At 43.4% G+C, this 25,058-nt stretch overlaps 3 protein-coding genes and 1 non-coding gene across 6 annotated transcripts; 2 read left to right on the plus strand and 2 right to left on the minus strand.

Moving 5' to 3' along the window:
* Positions 1-2,578: 2,578 nt before the first annotated feature.
* Positions 2,579-2,662, minus strand: TRNAL-CAA (transfer RNA leucine (anticodon CAA)). The gene has a single exon. It is a non-coding gene; the product is annotated as a tRNA-Leu (tRNA).
* Positions 2,663-9,952: 7,290 nt separating this feature from the next.
* On the plus strand, positions 9,953-12,292 carry LOC125522735 (uncharacterized). Its single transcript, XM_048687771.1, has 5 exons — positions 9,953-10,178; positions 10,798-11,057; positions 11,626-11,716; positions 11,918-11,984; positions 12,076-12,292. The coding sequence occupies exons 1-5, from the start codon at positions 10,120-10,122 to the stop codon at positions 12,127-12,129; spliced, it is 531 nt and encodes a 176-aa protein (XP_048543728.1). The 5' UTR covers positions 9,953-10,119; the 3' UTR covers positions 12,130-12,292.
* Positions 12,293-12,437: 145 nt separating this feature from the next.
* On the minus strand, positions 12,438-16,380 carry LOC125522734 (transcription factor MYB51). Of its 3 annotated transcripts, XM_048687770.2 has the most exons (6): positions 16,256-16,380; positions 15,605-16,095; positions 13,608-14,198; positions 13,361-13,520; positions 12,894-13,174; positions 12,438-12,767 (listed from the first exon to the last, which is right to left on the minus strand). In XM_048687770.2, exons 2-5 carry the CDS (start codon positions 16,043-16,045, stop codon positions 12,897-12,899), a joined length of 1,470 nt encoding a protein of 489 aa, XP_048543727.2. In that variant the 5' UTR covers positions 16,046-16,095; positions 16,256-16,380; the 3' UTR covers positions 12,438-12,767; positions 12,894-12,896. The 3 variants fall into 3 exon arrangements, with proteins under 3 accessions (XP_048543727.2, XP_087391252.1, XP_048543726.2); XM_087535126.1 differs by lacking the exon at positions 16,256-16,380 and having other exon boundaries at positions 15,605-16,243; XM_048687769.2 differs by lacking the exon at positions 16,256-16,380 and having other exon boundaries at positions 12,438-12,813; positions 15,605-16,243.
* Positions 16,381-20,239: 3,859 nt separating this feature from the next.
* Positions 20,240-24,318, plus strand: LOC125518552 (aspartic proteinase). The gene is made up of 12 exons (XM_048683370.2): positions 20,240-21,006; positions 21,299-21,696; positions 21,822-21,882; positions 22,024-22,118; positions 22,203-22,315; positions 22,413-22,686; positions 22,805-22,918; positions 23,044-23,108; positions 23,208-23,352; positions 23,445-23,564; positions 23,743-23,831; positions 23,946-24,318. Exons 2-12 carry the CDS (start codon positions 21,340-21,342, stop codon positions 24,028-24,030), a joined length of 1,518 nt encoding a protein of 505 aa, XP_048539327.1. The 5' UTR covers positions 20,240-21,006; positions 21,299-21,339; the 3' UTR covers positions 24,031-24,318.
* Positions 24,319-25,058: the final 740 nt, after the last annotated feature.

Genomic DNA, 25,058 nt, shown 5'->3' on the forward strand with positions numbered 1-25,058 from the left:
TTTGTGTTGTCTACCGATGTTAAACGTTGCGTTCTGCTTACCAAAGAAGAAAATTGACTTCGTTATAATAGGTCGCAAGGTGAGTTTTTATTGGTTTTCCTTTTTTGAGAGAGAATGGTTTTCCCGCCCAATTTTATATCAAAACATGGCAACAACAAACTACGACATGGACTCTTCACAGCGCTCGGGACACAATCAGAGTAGCTGACCTAGATGAAACCTAAAACGATAGTTTTTACTAGGTTTGAATATATCATGCCTTCTCTTTTTACAGCGCATTATATTTCTTTAGAATTGGGTTATCCTCTTACTCCACTGGTTTTTTTACACATCGGTGTATGTTTTAGAGCCGCAACGGTAGATGTTGGATGTGATTGATGCTGTTGTAGCGAACATATCAAAGAAGGGGAAAATACAAGGAGAAATTTGAGGACAGAACATTAAAAAAAGGCCTAAAAGAAAAAAGTAACTAAAAATTGTGATATAGAAAGTTAAAATAAAAAAGCGCTCGGGACACAACCAGAGTAGCTGAGCTAGATGAAACCTAAAATGGTAGTTTTTACTAGGTTTGAATATAGCATGCCTTCTCTTTTTACAGCGCATTATATTTCTTTAGAATTGGGTTATCCTCTTACTCCACTAGGTTTTTTACACATCGGTGTATGTTTTAGAGCCGCAACGGTAGATGTTGGATGTGATTGATGTTGTTGTAGTGAACATATTAAAGAAGGGGAAAATGCAAGGAGAAATTTTGAGGACAGAACATTAAAAAAAGGCCGAAAAGAAAAAAATAACTAAAAATAGTGATATAGAAAGTTAAAATAAAAAGGCGCTCGGGACACAACTAGAGTAGCTGAGCTAGATGAAACCTAAAACGATAGTTTTTACTAGGTTTAAATATATCATGCCTTCTCTTTTTACAGCGCATTATATTTTTTTAGAATTGGGTTATCCTCTTACTCCATTGGTTTTGTACACATCATTGTATGTTTTAGAGCCGCAACAGTAGATGTTGGATATGATTGATGTTGTTGTAGCGAACATATTAAAGAAGGGGAAAATGCGAGGAGAAATTTGAGGACAGAACATTAAAAAAGGCCGAAAAGAAAAAAATAACTAAAAATTGTGATATAGAAAGTTAAAAGAAAAAATATATGTCAGAAGTGGGTTATCCTCTTACTCCACTGGTTTTGTACACATCGTTGTATGTTTTAGAGCCGCAACGGTAAATGTTGGATATGATTGGTGTTGTTGTAGCGAACATATTGAAGAAGGGGAAAATGCAAGGAGAAATTTGAGGACAGAACGTTAAAAAAAGCCAAAAATAAAAAAATAACTAAAAATTGTGATATAGAAAGTTAAAAGAAAAAATATATGTCAGAAGTGGGTTATCCTCTTACTCCACTGGTTTTGTACACATCGTTGTATGTTTTAGAGCCGCAACGGTAGATGTTGGATATGATTGATGTTGTTGTAGCGAGCATATTAAAGAAGGGGAAAATGCAAGGAGAAATTTGAGGACAGAACATTAAAAAAAGGCCGAAAAGAAAAAAATAACTAAAAATAGTGATATAGAAAGTTAAAATAAAAAGGCGCTCGGGACACAACTAGAGTAGCTGAGCTAGATGAAACCTAAAACGATAGTTTTTACTAGGTTTAAATATATCATGCCTTCTCTTTTTACAGCGCATTATATTTTTTTAGAATTGGGTTATCCTCTTACTCCATTGGTTTTGTACACATCATTGTATGTTTTAGAGCCGCAACGGTAGATGTTGGATATGATTGATGTTGTTGTAGCGAACATATTAAAGAAGGGGAAAATGCAAGGAGAAATTTGAGGACAGAACATTAAAAAAGGCCGAAAAGAAAAAAATAACTAAAAATTGTGATATAGAAAGTTAAAAGAAAAAATATATGTCAGAAGTGGGTTATCCTCTTACTCCACTGGTTTTGTACACATCGTTGTATGTTTTAGAGCCGCAACGGTAAATGTTGGATATGATTGATGTTGTTGTAGCGAACATATTAAAGAAGGGGAAAATGCAAGGAAAAATTTGAAGACAGAACATTAAAAAAAGCCAAAAAGAAAAAAATAACTAAAAATTGTGATATAGAAAGTTAAAAGAAAAAATATATGTCAGAAGTGGGTTATCCTCTTACTCCACTGATTTTGTACACATCGTTGTATGTTTTAGAGCCACAACGATAGATGTTGGATATGATTGATGTTGTTGTAGCGAACATATTAAAGAAGGGGAAAATGCAAGGAGAAATTTGAGGACAGAACATTAAAAAAGGCCGAAAAGAAAAAAATAACTAAAAATTGTGATATAGAAAGTTAAAAGAAAAAATATATGTCAGAAGTGGGTTATCCTCTTACTCCACTGGTTTTGTACACATCGTTGTATGTTTTAGAGCCGCAGCGGTAAATGTTGGATATGATTGATGTTGTTGTAGCGAACATATTAAAGAAGGGGAAAATGCAAGGAGAAATTTGAGGACAGAACAATTAAAAAAGCCAAAAAGAAAAAAATAACTAAAAATTGTGATATAGAAAGTTAAAAGAAAAAATATATGTCAGAAGTGGGGTTTGAACCCACGCCCTCGTTAGAGGACCAGAACTTGAGTCTGGCGCCTTAGACCACTCGGCCATCCTGACTGATCTGCTCTATTCAATCCTTAATTTTACTTAACTAATGTAACCACTGTTTTGTTTTATATTTTCGGTAAGCAGAAAGGAGACGCCACTGCGCAAAGGAATAAATCGTATTCTAGTCACCCCTCTCTCTATTCTGATGATTCTCTCACTGTCTGCTTTTCTTTACCGATCGACCTGATTCCCCGAGGAGCTTAAAGTGCGATCGCGAACCGTGTACCTTCCACCTATTATATTTACCATAACTAAACAAGAGAAAAGTTTCAAAAAAAAAAAACAAGAGAAAAGAAACCTTCAATCGGCCGACGGCACATCACATCATGTTTTGGTAACGTGACCCGCAAAAGGAAAAAAATGTTTCGATCATGACCACTGATTGATCGCCCACTCCACTCCCCAAAGTCGAAAACAACGGGCCTGCCCTGCAACACTCACGGTGGGTTAAGAGAGAAGTGCATATTTTAACCTTTAATTTTTGCCCTAATCTAATTTATAATCCTGAACTTCAATATCATCTAAATTACAGCCCCCAACTCTCAAAACTGGCCAGGATTCAACCCTTCCCTCTCTGTTTATCGGTTTTGACCAGTCAACAGGTCCAGTCAGCATGCCACATCAGCAAAAAATGTAAAATTTCCAAGGAAACAACCTGTAAAATCGAAGAAAATCCAGGAAAAGAAATAAGAAATCCAATTTCCGAAAAACACGGAAAATAAAAAAACGAATTTCCAAAAAAAACTCAAATTCCAGAAAAAATCATTTTTTATTTTCCCTAGCTTTTTTCACGAACAATTTTTTCGGAATTTTGCCTTTTATATTTTTTTCCCTGATCTTATAGATTTTTATTTACTTTTTCTTGAAATTTTGAAAAAAATTCTGATGTGGCATGCTGATTGGACCCGTTGACTACTCAAAACTGGTCACCCCAGGTCAAAACCGGTCAACAGGGAGGGGAGGGTTGAATCCTGACCGGTTTTGAGACTCGGGGGTTGTAATTTAGACGGTATTAAAGTTCAGGATTGTAAATTAGACTATGACAAGAGTTCAGGGTTGACATATGTACTTCTCTCATGGGTTAATGGCAGATTGATCTTTGGCCCCCATCATCACCAACAAGGCATGGTGGGTTAATGGATGTAAGGGCTGTTAGAGCATCTTTAGCCGACCCCGTATCCCGCCGATCCGCAAAACGCGTTTGCAGTTTGCGAAAAAACGATTTTGTAGGCCGGCGCGGATAGCCGCAGAGGTAGACCCGTATAAAAGGATATCCGAGGAATATACTCTTTTACGGGTCGGCTTTGCGGGGTGCGCCGCTTCCCCGGCCTGCAAAACCTAATTTGCAACTCAATTTGGCACAACATAATGCATTTCTTTACTTTTCAATAACATTGGATACATAGGACATCATCAAATCTTTGCTAGAATAGCAAGACCAAAGAAAACAAAAACCACAAGTATGCATTTTAGAATATTTTCAACTTCCATAACTGCTCCCACTAGTTGGATCAATATCTTCTCCATGCATTCATTGTTGATCTGTGAATTCTTGATTTTGCATTCTTCATTATTCATCTTCGGTTCAAAAAAAAGTAGATGTTGCTTCCCCTCTAGTTGCACATGCAGCCGCATCATTGCCTTCGATTCTACTAAGAAGTGCACGAACGTCTATTAAGTTTCTTTCTATCAATAATCAATGTATTCGTCTTTCCAAAACCAAAATGAGCATCCATCTTCCTACACACATGATGATGTTCGAAATGAGCTATCGCAACTTAACCAAAGAATGAGGTATCGAAATGAGCCGAATGAAAACAGCATGTACCCCCGTCATTTTCGCATTTGAAGAACACCCATCCGGGGTGCTTCGCCGTCCCTGAAGTTAGCCGCAGCACTGTCCGTGCGCAGTCGTCGCACTGAATGAGCGGTATCGGCGAGCCACAGAGCCTCTGCGCGAGCGCCGAGCCCGGCGGACGGCCGGCCGAATCCATGCCCGCAAACGGCGGCGGCGGCGACATGACAAACTCATACCTGCATACGGCGATGCGACTTTGCCAGGTCTGCGCAAGATGCTCCCCGATCATTCCATCGCATGGCGCAACCACCGGCGGCCGGAAAAGTCAAATCCGGCCGCCCGCGACAAAGGGCCACAGATCCACAACTTTCCGGCCCGCGACACAGGAGGGGGGCGGAGGGCAACCTCGTGCGTATGGCGGCCTTGGCGTGCTCCCGCCGGCTACTTTCATTAGAATCTTGGGCGACGGCCCTGCGGCGGGGCAAGGGGGAGAGGCAAGGTGGTTGGTGGGGAAAAGCGTGGGCTGAAATGTCCTCCCCACTAACCGCTCCCACTATATGCAGGGCACCGACGGGCCGGAAGGGGGACCCGTGTATTCGCGGGTTGGGGTCAAGATTTTACCGCGTCTCTAAAAAATTTTTGCGGGCCGGTCGCATTTGTGAGGTCTGTTCGGGCGGGATTTTTTGTGCCGGCCTGCATTTTAACGGTTATTTTACGAGTCAGAGCTTTTTCAGGGTCTGCTAGAGTTGCTCTTAGATTGCTACCCTGAGATAGTCTTGTCACAAGCTAGCTAGACACTGGCCGATCCTTGTTTGGTTGCTATCGTGAGCATTTGTGCAACTAGCCTGCCTGACCGCACACGCGTGTGATTAGCCGGAGTCAGCCCATCAAAATCGGAGGCCTGGGATTCAGGCACGAGCCTGCAACTTACTTTGATGATTTACTGGGGATGTATTTGGTTACCTACATCGTTTTTTTGCCTCTTTGCGTATTTATTCAATTTGGGTCTGGTCAGGGCAAAAACCATCCTCTGCATGTTGATTGATTGTCCGCATCTCCTCTAGTCTGTATGTGCCGAAACGGAAGGCCTATTGTTTGGTTGCGGTTTTGTTTCAGGAGAAACATAAGTCCGGTTGTTTGGTTATATCTAGGACAATTGTGTGGTAACCCCCTTCTCGAGGTGGTGAGGTTATCCGAGGCACACATGAACAACTAAGAACAAAACTAGAGCAACAAAAAAAACTTAGGCACAAACACAAGTCTTAACCACGCATCACAAGTTTTAAACCAACATAGTAGGATAAGTTTTAAACGAAATCCAAGTCTTAAACCAACAACCCATAGTTTAAAAAACCGGACCGGACTGGCGGTCGAACCGAAAAAACCGGAATCGATGACCTCGGTGATTTTTTAAGCTAATAAGACCGTTCTGCAATCAGATCGGAGAAAACCGGTTGAACCAACCGGTTTTTTGGAAACCGGTGAAAAAACTGGATCATTGAACCGGATAAAACCAAGAATTTTTTTAACAGAAATTTGGAGAAGTGAAATTCGATCTCGGGATGTTTGAGCAGTACGTGGGGCTTGCCCATGGCCCAATAACCAACTCGGTTGTGCTACTTTGTGGTCCACTACATATAAATAATTTTATTTGACCATTGTTTCACACTATATTAGCACATATATTACTCAACATATAATATTTATTTAAAAAACCGACAATCGAACCGGTGAACTGGCGGTCCGACCGATAAAAACCTGAACCGACAACCTTTCCGGTTCAACTTCTGGTTCGGCTTTTTAAACTATGCAACAACCAACAAGGAATGGGCAGGAGGAGCTCAGGAGGTCACGGCGAAAGCGTCGTCGTGCTGCTTGCACTTGATGACCACCTCCACGCCCTCGTCGTTGAAGACGATCACCTTCATGGTGTCAGGGGTCAGCAACTTGAACGTCAGCATGTACCCGATCATGGTCTGGTGAACGGCGGCGAAGGTGGCCCAATCTTGATCAAGGTGACCCTGCCATTGACCACCCTCACCGTCACCCTCCATGCGCAACCGGTGCTCGTCTTGAGCTTGAACTCTGTAGGGAGGTCGGGGAAGTGCTTCGTGAACTCCAGAGGCATTGGCAAACTCTCCCGCTTCGGAGTAAGGATAACCTTGTAGAAGTGCTTGGTCCTGACTCATGGTAGTGCCCATAGTTCCTCTGCTTGGCGCTTGGGTGATCCTGCACCAGCATGTCGACCAATGGCGGCACGACCTCCTTGCCCTTCTCCACTAGTGGCACGACCACCTTGCCCTTGCCCATCTGCATTATGAACAACACACAGTCAATGGTCAGCATTTATTCATATTGGCCTAACTCTCCTATATTAACCCACCCTACTAACCCAACACCGCACTCAAACCCTCTCTGTTTCACCAACTCTCCTCTTCCACCTCTCTGTTTCACCACCTCTCCTCTTTCTCCTCTTTGTTTCACCACCTCTCCCTCGAAATGAACTCCAACTACAACCCCAACCCTTTCCTCTAGGGCATTGGATGGAGGGCCTTCTTCCTCAGGTGCTCGCTCTGTGCCCGTAAGAAGTTCGAGTACACCATGGAAGTGAGCTCAAACTTCAACAGCATCGATGACATGCACAAGAAGGCCGACGCTGTGATTAAGATGGCTATGCCAGATGATTTGAAGACACTGATTCCTGACCCAACCAAGGGCACAATTTTAGTGGACATCCTACGTTGGGCCATGAATCAGGTAGACTCCGGCAACGCTGGACAGAGGGTAAGATGGGCCAAGTACAGGGAGTATAAGGCGCCTCAAGACCAGCGTGTCGCGGCGTACTAGAGTAGCACGTTTGTGTCGCCGGAGGACGACAACGATGAGGTGCAGATGGTGGCCAGGGCGCCGGCGGCAGGCGACCGTGCAAGACCCATCGTTCTTGACGAAGACGATGAGGAAGAAAAGAAGATGGCTACGCCCCCCGCCCCCTGTCGCCGCTCGACGCGACTCCAGGGTCGCCGCGGATAGACAAGGAAGTCTGTACCCCAATATCCACCCCCGATGTAATCGAAAAATGACCTATGATCCCTAGAAGCCATTGGTGCAGAATCGATGGACGACGGTGTTTTAATACAATCCTCCACCCCCAATGTGTTCAACCCCCTCCCTAACACTCCAATCGCGTGCTCAAATCAAATCTAGCCCGAGTCGAAAGCAGTAAATCTAGAGAGAGTGCAAGGACTTACCGCCATGGCCGATACACTCCAGTGGAGGTCTGCAGTCGCTCCGGTGGTAGCCACCGTCTTGGATCGTCCTGTTGTCGCTCCGGTGGTCGCTGCTGCCAGTGTGAGTCGGGAAGAGGGGAGAGCGGTGAGGAAGGGAGGTGAGGGTAATTTATGACGATGCTTCGGGAAACAATGCAACTTCTCGAGATCGCATTCGCATCCATACGTGCAACTGCCCACGCCCACGTGCCTAGGGTTGCATCACTCGGGCCTGGGTGCAAAAAACGACCGATTTGAGCGTTCCTCTAGATGTAGGCCTAAGGGTCCTTTAAAGTTTGTGCTATGCAGGCCCAACAATGAATACGGGTAACCAAATGGGCTATTTTCTTCCAGCGCGGGCCTAGCTGGGTATATGCCGGCTAAACGAATTCTAGCATATTGATGGGTGCATGCATGTAGCAATCAATGCTTGATATCATTTTTTATGGCATCATGCTTAGGTACGCTCAGGCACAACCCAAACAACATCTCACCTAGGTTGCCTCGTCAGGCTAAAGTCGCAAGAATCTCCGGCTACTCTCACGCGTCTAGTTTTCTCAGGCACACTGCTCAGGTCACCAACCAAACAGACCAGTATGTGGCACAAGCATGAAATCACACTATATTTTTTGTTTGATCGAACATCATAAGCTGAAGGACAATATATCACTTTCAAAAGAAAATAAATTAAAGAAATGAATGGAAAAAGAAAATCATAAAGAATTTGGATCTTAGCAAAAAATTACAAACTTCTCACTTTGTAATGGATATGCATTCTCGAAACCAAGTGAGATTGTCTCCTAAATACAAGATTTTAAGTGAGTGCGTTCCAAGTGCAAAGAGAATGGTGAGGCTAGAGAAAGAACAAAGCCAAAAGGTGTGAAACACCACAAAATGAAGATGATTGGGAAAGCTGTTTTTCCTCATCTAAGGCCTTCAAAGAAAATCTTCAGAGTTTTCTCCAAGGCTGGGGGTGCTACCCCTGCTACCACATAGCTCCACTATCGAGCTCTATAGTTCCATTTTCTCTTGTTATAATCGAATCTGGACACACATGTTAATTTATTCCGGTAACTCTCTTACTCCAATTTGTAGGGCTCTTTCTTTTGTCTTGACAATGAATTTTCACGATGCTACTTCTTAACTCGCCATCCCTCCTTCAGATACGGCAACAATTGTTTAAGGTGTAAAAGTTCATCGGAACAATTATGCATAGGATGCTTTCTTGTTTTGTAGATATATGATCTAAAATATAATGCTCTTGCACTTTGGCTACATGCATAAATGGTTTGATCTGATGTGTTGTATGAGGATCGGATGGAAAATTCCATATGTACATCAAAACTCAAGGTACACCCATGCCCTCTTCCACTTTCATGAAAAGATGACCATTGGATCAATCAGTTGGATATTTTTTTACTGTTAGCACTCACTATTTATGAAACTACACTCTCATTTCCTTCCCTAACCATAGGTGGCTAGGGCAAAATTTTCCCTCCAAACTTCATCGGCGAGCTTGTAAATTTGCCTCCACTCTGCTTGCCGCTCCGGCGCCCGGTGCGAGGAGGGAAATCCCGGTGCCTTCGCTCTGGTTAGTAGTTTAGGTTAGGCTTTTTTAGTCCTGCGGGTCCGACACTCGGACAGATGGCGGCGTTCCTTCTTTGAGTTTGTCTTCTTGGGCTTCTATCCTCCTCGGGTTCGTCCGCTCGGACGTAGTCGACAGAGCTCCGACATAGATTCCTTGGGGTGGAGAGGTTAGCGTTTCTCGTCTTTGGTATTAGGTGCTTCGATTCTATGCAAGAGTTCAAAGGCGACACCTATGCTCCAAAATGCTGGTCCTTAAGAGCACGTGCACGAAGATTTCTCGACTATCATCGACAAGGTCAAGCGGGCCTCCCATAGGGGAGCGGTGACAGCTGTGCGTCGGCGGCTCGTTCTGGCGCAGTAGTGGTTGTTCGGTGGTCTCAGAATCTTGATGTAATTTTTATTATTTTTAAGATGCTTTATACTTTCAGTGAAATTTTATAATAGATCTAATCCTTTCAAAAAAATACACGTAGTAAATAAAGATAAAAGAACGGTGATGATATCCAATAACTCTGTAATTTACTGCAAAAACAACCATTTCGGACCACTGGTATTTACGTATTCATTTAAGAAAATCCAAGCAACGTTTGCCCTTGAATCCTAGATTTGTATTCCCCTGTTTCTCCAATCCCAGCCCACCACGGAATCCTATTCCCGATTCCTTCTTCCCCAACTCCTCGCCCCCGCAACCTCCCCCTTCCTCCTCCTCCTCCCCTCCTCCTCCACCCGTGCGCCTCGCTGGGGCCTAGGGTTTGCTCCCGCCCTCCACCGCCGGGACGACCACGGGCGCGCAGGACCTCACCGCCTCGGATGCTATGCTGCTAGGCTGCAGGTCCCTCTCCTCCTGGGTGCGCCGCCTCGTCGCCTGCATGGGGTGCGTGTCTTCCCTCACTCTCCCCCCATTTCGTCCGTACTTGCCGTAACCTGATGCGACGGAAGCGAGCTCGATCGGGTTTAGGGATTAGGGCTCGCGCTGTGCTCCCACCTGGAGCCAATAGGATTAGTGGATGCGAGGTTCTCCCCTTTTTGTCCCCGGTTCCATGTGCAACCGCGATGCTGTTTCCCGGTTCTGATTCTTGCTGCTTGCGCATAAATAGACACGGTTCGCGCGCTCTATAAACATTTAGATGCCGGTGCCGCTTTGCGGAGGCCAGGCGGTCCTTGAATCCATCGTTCCCATAGTAGGAGGTGCTCCATGTGATGGTACCTGATTCTTGTTTAATGTCCATGGCTTATTTTTGGTATAAGAGACACACTTTTTGCCTGACCTTGAAACTAACCTTTGTAATCTTGTACCAAAATGCTCTGTCTTATGATTTTTCTGAGCCCATGGAATGATGGTTGTTGTGCAGTCCGATGTCAAAAGCTGTCAAGAAGCATATACTCGTTACTTTATAGCTTTTCGCTGGTTGTTATGCCACATGACTTGTCTCAGACTCTCGAATACGTGAAGCTAATCGTCCACTGGTCAATACTGTTTTGCTACAGAGCAGAAGTTGCCTTGGATGCTGTGGCTGTGCTAAGCCTGCTCCGATAACAGCGGTCGATGAGCCTTCAAAAGGTTTGAGGATCCAAGGCCGCTCCATAAGGAAGACAAACTTGTCCGAGGGCTTCTGGAGCACGAGCGCACACGGGATTGGAAACAGCACGCTACGATCGCAGAGGAGCATGTCTTCAATCAGTACAGCGCCGCAATCCAGCGACCAGCATGGAGCTGGAAGTAGCAGCAACCCAAACGAGTTTGTAAATCAAGGTATACGGCATGCACCTAAGATCAGTCTGTGTCCCATGGCATCTGTTCCATTTCCTTTCTATTTTTTCATTCCATCGTACTAGTGTGATTTACTGTCAAATAAATGCAAGTGCACAACTGATTATTGGAGCTCTGTCATCCATGTCCTTATATGCAGGTTTAATTAGAACATGAAATGACTTTCATTCAGAGTTTGTAGCAGCCGTAGTTTTGGACTTATGTGCAAAACCATGCTTGCATTTACTTCTGCACACTGGGGCTTCTAACGTCTCTGCGACAACTAATAGTTCTGATTGAAACACTCTCAGAATTTAGTTGATGTTAATGTTTAAATTATGGTCAAGAATAGTTGGCATGAGATGATCCTGCATCTGAACTAACAAAAGCCTCTGCTGTCTTATTCTATCTTTCTTTTGTTCTTTGCATCGTGACACGGTGATGCAAGTTATTGAAAAATTCTAATTATCAGGCTCAGCACTTCTGTAGCATGTTCACGTGTCACCAGATTGAGATGCCATTTACTATTTTGTTAATCTTATGTAAACTTTTATTCTGCCTGTATTTAAAGGTCTTGTGCAGTGGAACCAGACTAGACAACAGTGGGTTGGAAACAAAAAATGCAAATCTCGACTTGAAAAGACCCAAGAACCAAAGATAAGGTGAGATATTGTAATTTACTGTTGTACCTGAAATACATGAAATATCTTATTTTTATGGTCTTTGAACCAAAAGTATCCAAATATCATATATTCTTACATTTCCCAATTTCCTTTTGCATATGGAACTAGGGTACTTTGTTTCAGTATGGTGAAAGTTAAACTCTATATTCTCCACCTTTGATATTTCTGTTGATGATACAGTTGGAACACAACGTACGAGAGCCTGCTAGGAAGCAATAAACTATTCTACCAACCAATTCCTCTTGCGGTAAAATCCTATGCTAAATAAATCACAGATTTCCCTCTGTTTTGTAATGTTCTTTCTCATACTTATTTTAAAATTATAATTTTATTTACAGGAAATGGTAGACTTGCTTGTGGACGTGTGGGAGCAAGAAGGACTATACGGTTAGACAGGGAAAAGAACATTTGTTTCAAGTCACGTTATGAGATTATATAGATTGTCAAGAGCTCAGTGAGCTCTAAGTTGGCAAAAGTGTATATTTGGTGAGCTCAATTATGTACCGGGACCTTGAACATACAGTATTATTATCTTAAATCAATTGTAATTTATTACTGCTTTTTTATAGAATAGTAATAAGTTGATGTCATTTATCTGAATAAAAATAAGAAAGTCAAACTGAAAGAAGTTTGCATGTCTCATGTAACTAAAAATACCATACAACAACAGATCTTGTCTTGTGATTGTTCCAATGACAAAACACAGCAAAGAGAAATTTCATGGTTGAAATTTGTTGATATCATATAATGATATTTGATAATACAGTTCAGAGATGGAACCATTTTTCATTTTCATAATATGATAGGACAAAAGCAATCAATTAACACTAAGGAGCAACTCAATATATTGAATATAAAATTCTTTCACAATATGAATGAATGGAATGGGTTCACATAAAACATTCTCAATTCAACGACAAAAAAAATCAAATGTAATTTTGCTTCATGAATAATGCTTCTTGGGATAAAATCGGGAGACTAGGACTGCATAAACTGAAGTCATCATCATCGTCATGTCCCAGATGTCATCCTGAAAATGATGATTGCTGTAGAGTTTAATATTTGCCATCGTCATCCTAAAAAACAATGATTATTATAAAGATTTAACTTAATTACTTGAAAGAAAATTAGGAGACACTATGAATTTTTTTCTTACATATTAATATCCAGGCAAGTGGTGTGTATTGGGTACGCCATTACTGGAAAGCAGAGTCTGATGGCCATCATCCCTGACTGATAATGTAACATCATTACAAAAATTTCCATAAAGTAATGCATTAAGTGGACCATTGTTGGGTTGATACTCTGAGTGTGTTGAATCTTCATTCAAAAATCTTGCTTCTGCTGACACATCTGTCGCGCAAGGATCTGAGCAAAAATATTTATCATGTAATATATCTGCATTATGTTTGTTGTCCATGAAAATAGCATCCAAGTCTGCAAAACCAACAAGAAGTTATGTTTTATCATACACTGGTACATTGAAATAAGATTAAACAACCTTTAAAATAAATTAATTAAGTTTTATCTAATACTGATACATCAAAAAATATTAAGCAAACTTAAAAATAGGCTATGTTGTATTTGATACCGTAAAATTGAAGTAAAATTAAGCAAACTTACCAGTAGGTGATTTGTAGGTTCTAAGTTCATTAAAAGAACTGTACTCAAGGGTATTGTCATCAAAGATTGAAGAGGACGGAATAAAATGGTAACCATATGGAAATGACAGTTCTGAGTCAAACTCTCCTTCGAACTGGGTAGGGACCCCAAATCCATGTACCTGAACAAAAGCGGATCAGTGTTTTGAGAAGTGAAAAAATATATTTTTATCACAACAATTACTGAAAAATAAAATAGTATTGTCAACCTGTTCAGGAAGAGTTGATGAAGGACACAACAAGTTGGTGCTTGTATCATAAGCGACATATTGGAATGAAGGGAGCTCCATTTTAATGGGCAATATCTTCCCGGAAATAGGGAAATTGTCATCTAATAATGGTATGCTATTGGAAATGACATTATTAAAAGAAACAATTGACATTTCGGAGTTGAGATCATTGTAAGAAGCCTCCTCAATCTCATTAGAAAATTGTCCACACTTAGGACTGCCACCGTAGTCTGATACTATGCCAGAAGATGCATGCCGCTTCAAAGGGTAGTTAATGTCATTCATTGGAAGGGAATCTTGAATTGTAAAATTTGGTGTAAGGAAATTGTCTGACTGCTTTTTATAGTCTAATTTCTCAAATATAATATCATCAAATTCAAGACCATTTCCCTGTGAGAGTTCATTTTGTCGTTTCTTCCCACGTGAATCATCAGGACTATGAGAACCCATCTCTTGATTTGCCAACCGAGATAATAAACCATCTGGATAAAGGCCTAGACCAGCTTTCTGGAGCCTCTTTGTTCTTGTGTTCCAAAAATTCTTAATTTCATTATCCGTGCGGCCTTCTAACTGAAATAATAATAATAATTAATATACAATTGTGTATATGAGTTAAGTAGTCCAAAGATAGTTACTCAAACAAAAAGTATATGTGTCATGACAAGATATTCTAATTTCCGAAATTGGTATAGTAAAAATATTAAAATAACATTAAGGGAAATTAAACAATGCATGCCAATGTACACATACTGAAAAATATAGACAAAACACTAAATAAACAAATATGGCATAATTGTTGGTGACAAATGACAATGCACATGACGTACCTATAGGCAAGAAACCCACTCGATAAGAGGCAAAACCAAATAGTTAAAAAATTCACATCTTTAAGGAATGCCATCTGATCACCAAATTATATTCTATTATTAACAGTAATATAGAAAATAATAATTTCATACTTGCTAACTAAATGTACAGGCAAAGTAAAACATGACTATATACTAAGAGTAGAGACAGAAATAACAAATAAGAGAGAATGCTCTTAGAACTGTCAAACAAAGAGTCATACATACATACATACATACATACATACATATATATATATATATATATATATATATATATATAGTGTTACTATTCATTATTCAGGATGCAGAATAAGTGTTATTCTTCATCCGAGGTAATCTTACGTGTTACTATATATAAGTGTCGTCGACCCCTTCCATCAATATCCTCACAGTAGGCCATAAATAAAAGTTGCTGACATCTTGACATAGGTCAAGGACGAGTTAGCAAACCAGGCTGATTCAACAACGAATCACTACGCCTTGGTAACACAATCGCATGGATTAGCATAGCACGTACCGTCACTTCAGTTCAATAACCACTTTCTTACTTACTTCCCGTCAGCCGCAAAATTTCTCTCAAAAATACTACCTCTGTACCAAAATATGAGATATTTTTGCAGTTCAATTTGAACTGCAAAACCGTTTTATATTTTTGTACGGATGGGGGTATCTATTAGGAGAAAATGAAATAAATTCTATACAACTAGGCAAACTGTTTGACCAAGAGCAGTGTTTCCCCAAGCCAATCAACCGAAGCAAATCATCACAAATCTAAACTAACAAGAGAAGAGCAATAAATGAAGTGACTGCCCGATCATCTAGAAGCATGTAAGACTAGCCACAATGGATAGTAACATACACTAGTAACATACACATATTTCTAAACTATGTTACTATCTTCATAGTGGGTAGTAACTTAAGTGTGATAACATGCAAAGATTCATTTATTAGGTTATAGACTCATATTGCATTGAAACATGTGATGTTACAGTAACTAGCTAAGTTACTACAACTACCTCTCTCTTCATTAACTCATTGCCACATAATCAAATTTGCTGAGTTGGACTCATGTTACTGCTGAACTTACTCCCACTATGGCTAGTCTAAGAGCAGAGCGAGCAAACTTACAACGGACGCCATCTTAGCCCACTTGTTCCCGTGCAGCGCATGAAGCTCGATAATCTTCTGCTCCTCCTCCTTGGAGAAGGGACCCTTCTTGAGGTTGGGCCTGAGGTGGTTCGCCCAGCGAAGGCGGCAGCTCTTGCCGCACCGGTTCAGCCCGGCGTTCCTCTGGACCTGGTTCCAGTTGCCCTCGCCATGCGCCTCCACGTAGGTCCTCAGGCGCTGGTCCTCATCGGACGTCCACGGCCCCTTCTTCATCGGAGGCCCGCTGACTACGGCACCGCTGGTCCCAACAGGAGCCCCGCCTTCCTCTTCCTCGCCGTCGCTGTCATCAGCCTCGGTCTCATCGTCGTCGCTGCTGCGCGGCGACAGCGGTGACAGCGGCGGCGACTGCACCTCCTCCTTCAGCAGCTCCGGCAGGGCGAGCGTGGCGTCCTTCCCTTCCATCTGCAACGTCGTCCCGGGCCGAGAGGCCGCAGCACAGCCGCGCCAGCGCCCTACCAAATTAAGAACAGAGCAGAGGAAATGCATCAGCGAGACGAATCCAATCTGCAGCTAAATTCACTCCAGCGCAATCCAATCAAAACCAATTCAATTCGATACGATCGAATCTAATCTAGGGAGCGACATGAGATTGATCTCGGGTGCGGTGCTCACCGTGGAGAGGTGAAGCTTTGGAGAAACCGATCTACCGCGTGCGGCGGCGGCGCAGAGTGTAGAGGGTAGGGAGGGACTCGCGATGGCTTTGCAATGCGTATGGTGCAGTACTAGTTAGAGGTACGAAAAGTCCAATTTCGAATGGAGCGGGTTTACGGGCCCGCGAATTCGGCCCGAGCCGGAACCACCCCGAGAAATGTAGCGCTGGAACAAAAGGCAGAATGTTTTCTTTACTTTTTTCTTTACTCGAATGGAGTGGGTTTACGGGCCCGCGAATGGCTGCCTCGGCCTCCTGAAGCGAGCGCCAGATTGGGCCGGCCCAAAAGCGCTCTTTTTTTCCCACTGTTTTCTTTACTTTTGTTTATTATACTTTCTAAAATGTTAATCATGTATATGAAAAATGTTAAATAGGCATAGAAAAAATGTTCCAATGTATACAAAAAATGTACTATGTGTACGGAAAAAGCAAACATAAAAAATATTCAAAAACGTAATTCATTTTTGGAAAATGTTAAACATGTATATAAGAAATATGTTGGATGTATATAAAAATTACAAAATGTGTATGGGAAAAATAGATATAGAGAAGTGTATGTTTTTAAAAATATTAGTCATGTATCTAGAAAGTGTTAAACATGCATATATAAAATGTTAAAAATGTATTGGTTGTATAAAAAAATGTATGAAGTGTATGAAAAAATAGACATCAAAAATATATTTTAAAAATGTTAATCATATATATATAATGATAAGTAAGTACTAAAAGATGTTTAAAATAGATAATAAATATACAATGTGTATGAAAACAATAGACATCAAAATATTTATTTAAAAAATGATAGTGATGTTTATGAAAAAATGTTAAACATGTATTTAAAAAAATGTTCTTGACGAAATGTAGAATGAAAATAAAAAGAAACGAAGAAAAACGAAAAAAAACCAATGAAAATCAAAAAAGAAACAAAGGAGACCAAAGAAAAAGATAACTAAAAAGGAAACCGAAGAACCAAGTGCAAATGAATGGAAAATAGTGAAACCCAAATAAACCAAAGAAACAATGAGAAAGAGGAAAAAAACAATGAAAGCCAAGAAAGAAACAAAAAGAAACCAAACAAAAATGAAATATAACAAAGAAAAATAATAAGAAGAAAAACTAAATATGTCCTCAATCTGGTTTAACACCGAGATTGTGAAGACCAGCTGCCCCCGGGAATCCGCAGTGTACTCGATGCTACGAATCAGTGAATCTAATGACCCGACCAGGAGCGAAAGTCTCGACCTGGCCTAGATGGTCGATTGGGTCAGCGAAGAGGGTGATATTGCCGAATACAAAGATTTGTGTGTAGTGTAGGTACCGATCTGATCGTTGATCTTGCGCCTCATCGTATCACGGGGATTGCTTAGACGGGACCTGCATGGGCCACCAATGACAGAGTTAAATCCGACAGATCTCAGGTAGGCGATCTCGAACTAAGCATCTAGATGCGATGGTAACAAGTGCTCATGATTTTACGCAGGTTCGGGCTCTTCGAAGAGACAATACCCTATGTCTGCTTGTGTTTAGTGCTTTGGGTTGGAGTACAAAGTACATATGATGTACCCTACGATTGTTATTGCCGTTCTACGAGCCCTACCCCTTGATTTATATAGGTACCGGAGGGTCTAGGGTTACATCATCCTAGTCGGTTATGTATTAGGAAACAATGTCTTCGATGAATCTAGCTTCTTGGAGTACATGGTAAATATCGCGGACCCTTCCATTGATACGCCATGGCCCGTCTAGTGTGGCCCACTCCTGAACCACCATGGGGGTCCTTAGCCTGGCCCACCAGGCCGAAAGGCGGCAATAAAAACAAACGGTGAAAACAACAACAACTTTCATTGCTCGGTACCCATCACAGAGTCTTGTGTCTTGCAGTGCCACAATGAAAGGAAAACGACGCCAAATGAAAGAGAACACGAGCACAAACAATGGAGCAAAGGGGTTACCCACCCAAAACAAAGATGGTACACCGACCGACGATGAACACCACACTTCTTGAGGCCGGAGAATAGGGTAGGTTGTACACCCGTGTGAGAAGGGAGATGACGGATACGTGGTCGAGCCCTTTGCTCATTCCAGCCGGACACCGAACTTATAGGAACTTATAGGAACACCGAAAATTGGCTGAGCTGGGGACCCCGATTAGCACAAAGCAAACACCCTTCCCGACCAAAGGAAGCCTCAGCGGCCCGGATCCGTGAAATGTCGAGGCACCATAGATCGAGCCAACGCTGGGTCGAACTATGTCGGGGTATCTCTCACTGACCGGATACGACAATCACGTCTCTCAAAAGCCGTATTCGAATGTAGTGGGGCGATGACCACCTGGCTTCTTGCTGTTGTGACCCTTGGCCGACCGGCTTGCCATCGTGACCCCTGGCCGGATGGCCCTCATGACTACCCGTCCTCTTTCCGTCGCAACCTCTGGTCGGATGGCCATCATGGCCGGTTGGCTTGCCGTCGTGCCCCCTGGCCAGATGGCCAGGAAGCAAATAACACTGACAGACCGACCCAGCCACATCTGGTGCCTGCGGACGAGCGCGTACGACGGCGCACGTGGGCGGGTGACCCTCGATAAAAGGCATCGGTGAAAGCCCGTGGAACAGACGACGCGAAAGACAATTTCAAGCGAGGATGCCCCAGAAAGCAATACTCCAACATCTTTTGTAGGAGAAATAATAAGTACCTGATGTCAGGTACGAGCACATGACAAATCGAAGATTTTCAATGGCAATTCTAGTGACCCAAGGATGACAAGTTAGTTGGCACACAACAATTTCTATCAAAAATTAAACTGAAGCGCAAACCAACCTCTGGTTGAGATGGTTAGGTGGACAGTGGTATTCCCAACCCACCAGGGTTCAAATCCTGGTGCTCGCATTTTTCTTGGATTTATTTCAGGAATTTCAGCGATACGCTTTCAGTGGGAGGAGACGTTCCCGTCGACTACGAGGCTGATATGCCGGCTCAGTCTCTCGGAGGTGCTCATAGGGATAGGGTATGCGTGTGTGCGTTCATAGGGGTGAGTGTATGCGTGTTTATATGAGCGCTTGCGTCTTTACTGTGTTAAAAAAAATGAAGCACGAGCCTTTCATATTTACGAGCTAAAGTTACCATCTTTGCTTCACTAAATTTGTTATCGAAAATGTTTGATTTGCCATGTGCTACTAACCGACGTCAAGGCGTTATCAGATTCCTACAAGGTAAATGTTTAGAGCCGGTGCGCCGGCCGAACGCGTCCACGCTGGCAATGGGGCCACACAACACCGCTTAAATATTTCCCTTATCCCCACGATCGCTCCTATCCATTCATTCGCCGCTGTTCTTTCCTTTTATCTCCTCACCTCTTGTTCCCCTGCGGCAGCCTTCAGAACAGTTCTTGCCGGTGATGGCCGCCGTTGATCCCACGCCAGCCTGCCCGCCGTCCATCCCGCAGCAGCATCCCCGCAAATAGGCGCTATTTTGGGAGGCCCCACCACCGCGCGCGCAAAGAGGGGGGTGGGGCGTCGTTGCGTGCGGCACCGATGAGGTGCGGTGCTCGGGACCGGCTGGGGGATTCGCCGCTGACGATGGTGGTGGGCGGCAACGGCGGTGGCCGCCATGGTTTTTTTGCTGCATCAATTTTTTTTGCTGGAACCACTTCTTTTTTTTGCTGGAATCTTCTTTCATTTTTGCTACAAACTGAGAGAGATGATGTTGTGTTGCTGCCATGATTTTTTTGCTACATAAACCCTGGAACCATTTTTGTTTTTTGCTGGAACCATCATTTGACTTTGCTGCAGTGGGCGAAGATGATGTTTGGTGGCGATGGCGGTGCCTGCCATGCTTTTTTTGCTGGAACCTCTTAAGATTTTTGCTGGAACTGTTCTTTAATTTTGCTGCAATTCAAGAGGATGGTGATGCCGTCGCCGCGAGGATTTTTGCTACATTTAATTTTGTACTAGAACCTCTTCTCATTTTTGCTACAACCTACAATCACAAAGCTACAATCGACAATAAATTTTGCTACAATGGTGACGGGTGGCGGCACCGACAAGCTTTTTTTTGTTGGAAACATCACAATTTTTTGCTACTACCTGTGGACATTTTTGTTGCCACCAGCAAACCTGAAGGAGAGTGCTTTTTCGTGAGCTCATCCTCGGGGTGTTGCGACCGGCGACCGGCGCTACGGCCATCCCACCGGTGCTGCCATCGGCAGTGAGGGAGCTGCATCCCCGGGGAAGGTTGCTGCATGCGTGGATCCAACGAGGAAGACATGAGACGACGATGAGGAAGCCGGCGACCGGCGGCGAGGGCGGCGACCGGCGGCCACCGCGAGCCACCGGCGGTGCAGGCTATGGCAGATGTGCGGCGAGCCACGAGCAACGCGGGCTGTGGGAGACGGGATGGCGGCAGAGTCAACGATGCATTTTTCCCTCTTTATCTTCTTACGAAGCGGGGTGGAGAAGTTACAGATCGAGCGGTTTAAAACAGGCTAATCGTACGGCGTACGTACGACCGGCCCAAATCCTGGCCGGCGCACCGGCGCCTAGTAGCGCCCTTCCTACAATTATTCGTGCGTTTGCTTTATAGACTCCGTGCCAACCAACTAAAGTACCTTCTTCTGATTGGCGTGTCCTATTTATCTCCCACTCTTTTTCCCTTCGAGTTTTTCCTCACTCTTTTCTCTGGTGGCCTCTGGTTTGGGAAGCTCGCTTGCATCAGCAAGGTACGATGAGTCAAATAGCATAGCTAGCAGCTTAATCACTCCAAGGCTCAGATATTCGAGTTACTATGATCCGTTTTGAAGTTCCTAATAATCTTGTCCAGAGAAGTAGTAGTATTCGATGTGCTAATTAAGACCCCTAGGTATATTCGATTTGGTGACTCCGTTAATACCGGACAAATGGATACGAGAATCCATCCAAACCTACCATCGATTTCTTGTCATGAGATACCAAGTTCTTGCTTCGAGATGCTGTAAATCTTTCAGCAAATAAGCTATATTATTGGATTCGCAGGTGGGGATTATTTTGCCCAGAGAGTTCCGGCTTCCGGGGCCATGAGGCCGATGCATCTCTCGGGGGTCACCTGCTTATGGATCCTCTCATGCGCCTTGCTGCTCGGCGGCGCTTGCTCCGATGGGTTGCTGAGGATCAACCTGAGCAAGAAGAGGCTGGACAAGGAAACCCTAGCAGCGGCAAAATCGGCTAGGCAGGAGACCAACCTGCTGAGGTCCGGCGATGAATCTCGCCACTCTCCCGGCCTGTCAGGGGACGACACAGTTCCTCTGGACAACTACCTCGACACCCAGTACTTCGGAGAGATTGGCGTCGGCACGCCGCCGCAGAACTTCACGGTTATTTTTGATACTGGGAGCTCAAACTTGTGGGTTCCGTCGTCGAAATGCTACTTTTCGGTAAGTTCAGTGCCTGACAGACATGTGGTACTTACCATGCTTTGAGTTTCTTGATAATGGGTACTTTAAGCATGTTTTGAGTTATGGAACATAAGTTTGATGCATTGGTGTCTATGTTCATTCAGATAGCGTGCTACTTGCACCACAAATACAAGTCAACCAAATCGACCACTTACAAGAAGAACGGTATGCCGGACACGCATAATATGCTTATCTTCTGTTCAGTTTGGTTCCTTGCTTTTGCAAACCAGAAAGAGTACTCAACCAGAAAATGGTTCTTGACTTCTTGCACACTCATGCATATTCCTGGTTGTTGAAACTGTCCAGGAGAAACTTGCACAATTAGCTATGGCTCTGGGTCAATTGCTGGCTTCTTCAGTGAGGACAGCGTGTTAGTTGGCGAGCTTGTTGTGAAAAATCAGGTGAAATTCTTTACTAGTAAGTAACTCAGTGCAATATTTGTATGCAGGAGTACCAACCAATGCTGTACTTTTACTGTCTTTCAGAAATTCATCGAGACAACCCGTGAAGCAAGTCCTACTTTTATCATTGGGAAGTTTGATGGTATACTTGGGCTCGGATTTCCAGAGATCTCCGTGGGAAGTGCCCCTCCAATTTGGTACATATTCAGACCTCTGAACAGATTATCATGATGTCATAATCTCAGCAATGCTGTTGCCTGAATACTCTCTTTCATGTGTTGCATGAACAAACAGGCAGAGCATGCAAGAGCAGAAGCTGATAGAGAAGGACATATTCTCCTTCTGGCTTAACCGTGATCCCGATGCATCCGTGGGAGGTGAACTCGTGTTCGGGGGTGTGGACAAAAAGCACTACAAGGGGAAACACACATACGTTCCAGTCACTCGCAAAGGCTACTGGCAGTTTGACATGGGTGATCTTCTCATTGGTGGCGAGTCAACTGGCTTCTGTGCCGGTGGTTGCGCTGCAATTGTCGACTCAGGGACCTCACTGCTCGCTGGCCCAACGGTATGTTGTTCTTGCTTGGATCATACCATAATTGGTAGAATGCGCACTTGGACAAACTATGGTATATAACTGAGACATCCTTATACTGTTATACATTTGTATTTTATACTGCTCTCAGACCATAGTGGCTCAAGTCAATCATGCAATTGGGGCTGAGGGGATTATCAGTACGGAATGCAAGGAAGTAGTGAGAGAGTATGGAGAGATGATCCTCGAGTTGCTTGTAGCACAGGTTTGTCAGTTGCTGCACTTGCCCTCCACTGTTATCTTGGCAATAGGATTGTTGTTATTACTTACATCGATCTTGAATTCTCTAACCAATTACAAGAATACTAATACTAAGTTGTCACTGAGCAGACAAGGCCACAGAAAGTGTGCAGTCAGATTGGTCTCTGTGTATTTGATGGTAGTCACTCTGTCAGGTCAGCTCAACATCCGCATCAAGTCGTATTTGCCATTTTACTTGCATGTGTATTTTAATGTTTTTAAAACAGACTTTGTTTTCATGAATGACTATGCAGTAACCAAATAGAATCTGTTGTTAATAAGAACGAGAAGCGAGGCTCTGATCTTCTCTGCACTGCTTGTGAGATGACTGTTGTCTGGATACAGAATCAGCTCCGAAAAAACCAAACGAAAGAGCTCATCTTGGATTATGCGAATCAGGTCAGTACTACCGGTAACGCCCATGCCAGTATTTTCTGAATGTCAAGTGGGTGAAGCGTGTGATGACAGTCCGATTCCAATGTGAACTGCAGCTCTGTGAGCGTCTCCCGAGCCCCAACGGGGAATCAACCGTCGACTGCCACCAGATCTCAGAGATGCCTGATCTTGCTTTCACCATAGCAAACAAGACTTTCACCTTGACGCCAGAGCAGGTGAGGTGCTCCCTAAGTTATACTTGGTCATACCTTCAGTTAAGATAGTCCATGCCCAATCTGAACGATGTTGGTTTTATTTATAGCAACTGCTGTGCTGCCTACTTGCCTTAGTCACTCTTCACACTCTACTTGCTACATATATGCAGTCTAAAAATGTTTCTCCTTTGTGCTGCAGTACGTAGTGAAGCTGGAGCAATCAGGCCAGGCCATTTGCATCAGTGGGTTCATGGCGTTCGACGTGCCGCCCCCTCGTGGCCCGCTCTGGTATGCGCCCTAACAGTCTTCAGTCTTCAGTCTTCGCTCTTCAGTCTTCACCATCACTTGCTTGTTTTCCCCTTGCGGTCCGTTTGATCGACGTTTCGTGTTGCGGAATCGCAGGATACTTGGAGACGTCTTCATGGGCGCCTACCACACCGTTTTCGACTTCGGCGAGAGCAGGATTGGGTTCGCCAAATCCGCATGAGGACTTGGTGTATCAGGGCTCAGGGCCGGTATTGTACATACTGCAAGCACGTGCAAGTTGCAAGGGCAACAATAAACTTATACGGAGTATTAGTAGAAAGGAACAAATGAACTTGCCACCAGCATTTGTATAGCTATTTGCTATGTATGGCTTGATATGGAGCTGCAGACAGCACACACGATGACACGACACGAGGTTGATGTAATAAGCGCGATGAGAATCATGGTTTTATGGTGTGATCTCATCGTTTATGCGGCCACTCTCAATGCACATTTTCTTAGCACGGTATCATGAGACATAGTAGATATTTAGAGACAATTAGCAATGTATGTTCTTTTGAGTATTGGAGTATCTAAATTAGCCTCCGTATAGTAGGTTTTGGCGGCTAACCAAATGGAGCGTGGTTTGTCGACCAAAAGACTAGGGAGGTTTACGTATTTTGTCGATCAAAAGATCAGAGAGGTTTAGGTATTCGGGACCTCCAGGTCATAAATGATGTCTTACTTAGTAAATGGCTATTCAAGCTACTTATTGAGGATGGTGTTTGGCAAACTCTATTGCGCCGATATCCCAGGCATATTGGAAGCCTGGTGATTTGCATTTTTGGGCTGACATGATGACGGTAAAGAAACATCTTTTTTGCTTCGGATCAAACGCCACTCTTTGGGAACAATATCCAACCTTGTACGCATAGTACGTGATAAGAATGATGCTCTTGCACACGTTCTCAACTCTTCCCCACATAATGTATCATTTCGGAGGGATTTGATTGGCCCCTGCCTTGTGTCATGGCAACATCTACTATTCCGTTTAGATTTGATTAACTTGACATAAGGGCGGGATGTGTTTTGCTAGAAACTAACTACATCAGGGTCTTTCACTGTTGACTCTATGTATCATGCACTATTGCACTTAGAGATTCCAGTGGACAATGATAAATTAATATGGAAATCGAAGATGCCACTAAAAGTTAAGATTTTCATGTGGTATTTTCGAAGAGGAGTTATGCTAACTAAAGACAATCTTGC

This window comes from Triticum urartu, chromosome 7A (genome assembly GCF_056163025.1).
Source record: "Triticum urartu cultivar PI428250 chromosome 7A, HENAU_Tu73, whole genome shotgun sequence".
Lineage (NCBI taxonomy): Eukaryota > Viridiplantae > Streptophyta > Magnoliopsida > Poales > Poaceae > Triticum > Triticum urartu.

Coding starts and splice junctions, on each gene's coding strand:
- LOC125522735 (XM_048687771.1), top strand. CDS start 10,120: ATGCTGCTAGGCTGCAGGTCCCTCTCCTCCTGGGTGCGCCGCCTCGTC. Junction 10,179..10,797: donor CGCCTCGTCGCCTGCATGGG/GTGCGTGTCTTC, acceptor GCTACAGAGCAG/AAGTTGCCTTGGATGCTGTG. Junction 11,058..11,625: donor AAACGAGTTTGTAAATCAAG/GTATACGGCATG, acceptor CTGTATTTAAAG/GTCTTGTGCAGTGGAACCAG.
- LOC125522734 (XM_087535126.1), bottom strand. CDS start 16,129: ATGCATTTCCTCTGCTCTGTTCTTAATTTGGTAGGGCGCTGGCGCGGC. Junction 13,521..13,607: donor CATCAACTCTTCCTGAACAG/GTTGACAATACT, acceptor GCTTTTGTTCAG/GTACATGGATTTGGGGTCCC. Junction 13,175..13,360: donor AACCTACAAATCACCTACTG/GTAAGTTTGCTT, acceptor TTGGTTTTGCAG/ACTTGGATGCTATTTTCATG.
- LOC125518552 (XM_048683370.2), top strand. CDS start 21,340: ATGAGGCCGATGCATCTCTCGGGGGTCACCTGCTTATGGATCCTCTCA. Junction 22,119..22,202: donor AGCTTGTTGTGAAAAATCAG/GTGAAATTCTTT, acceptor ACTGTCTTTCAG/AAATTCATCGAGACAACCCG. Junction 23,565..23,742: donor TCACCTTGACGCCAGAGCAG/GTGAGGTGCTCC, acceptor TTTGTGCTGCAG/TACGTAGTGAAGCTGGAGCA.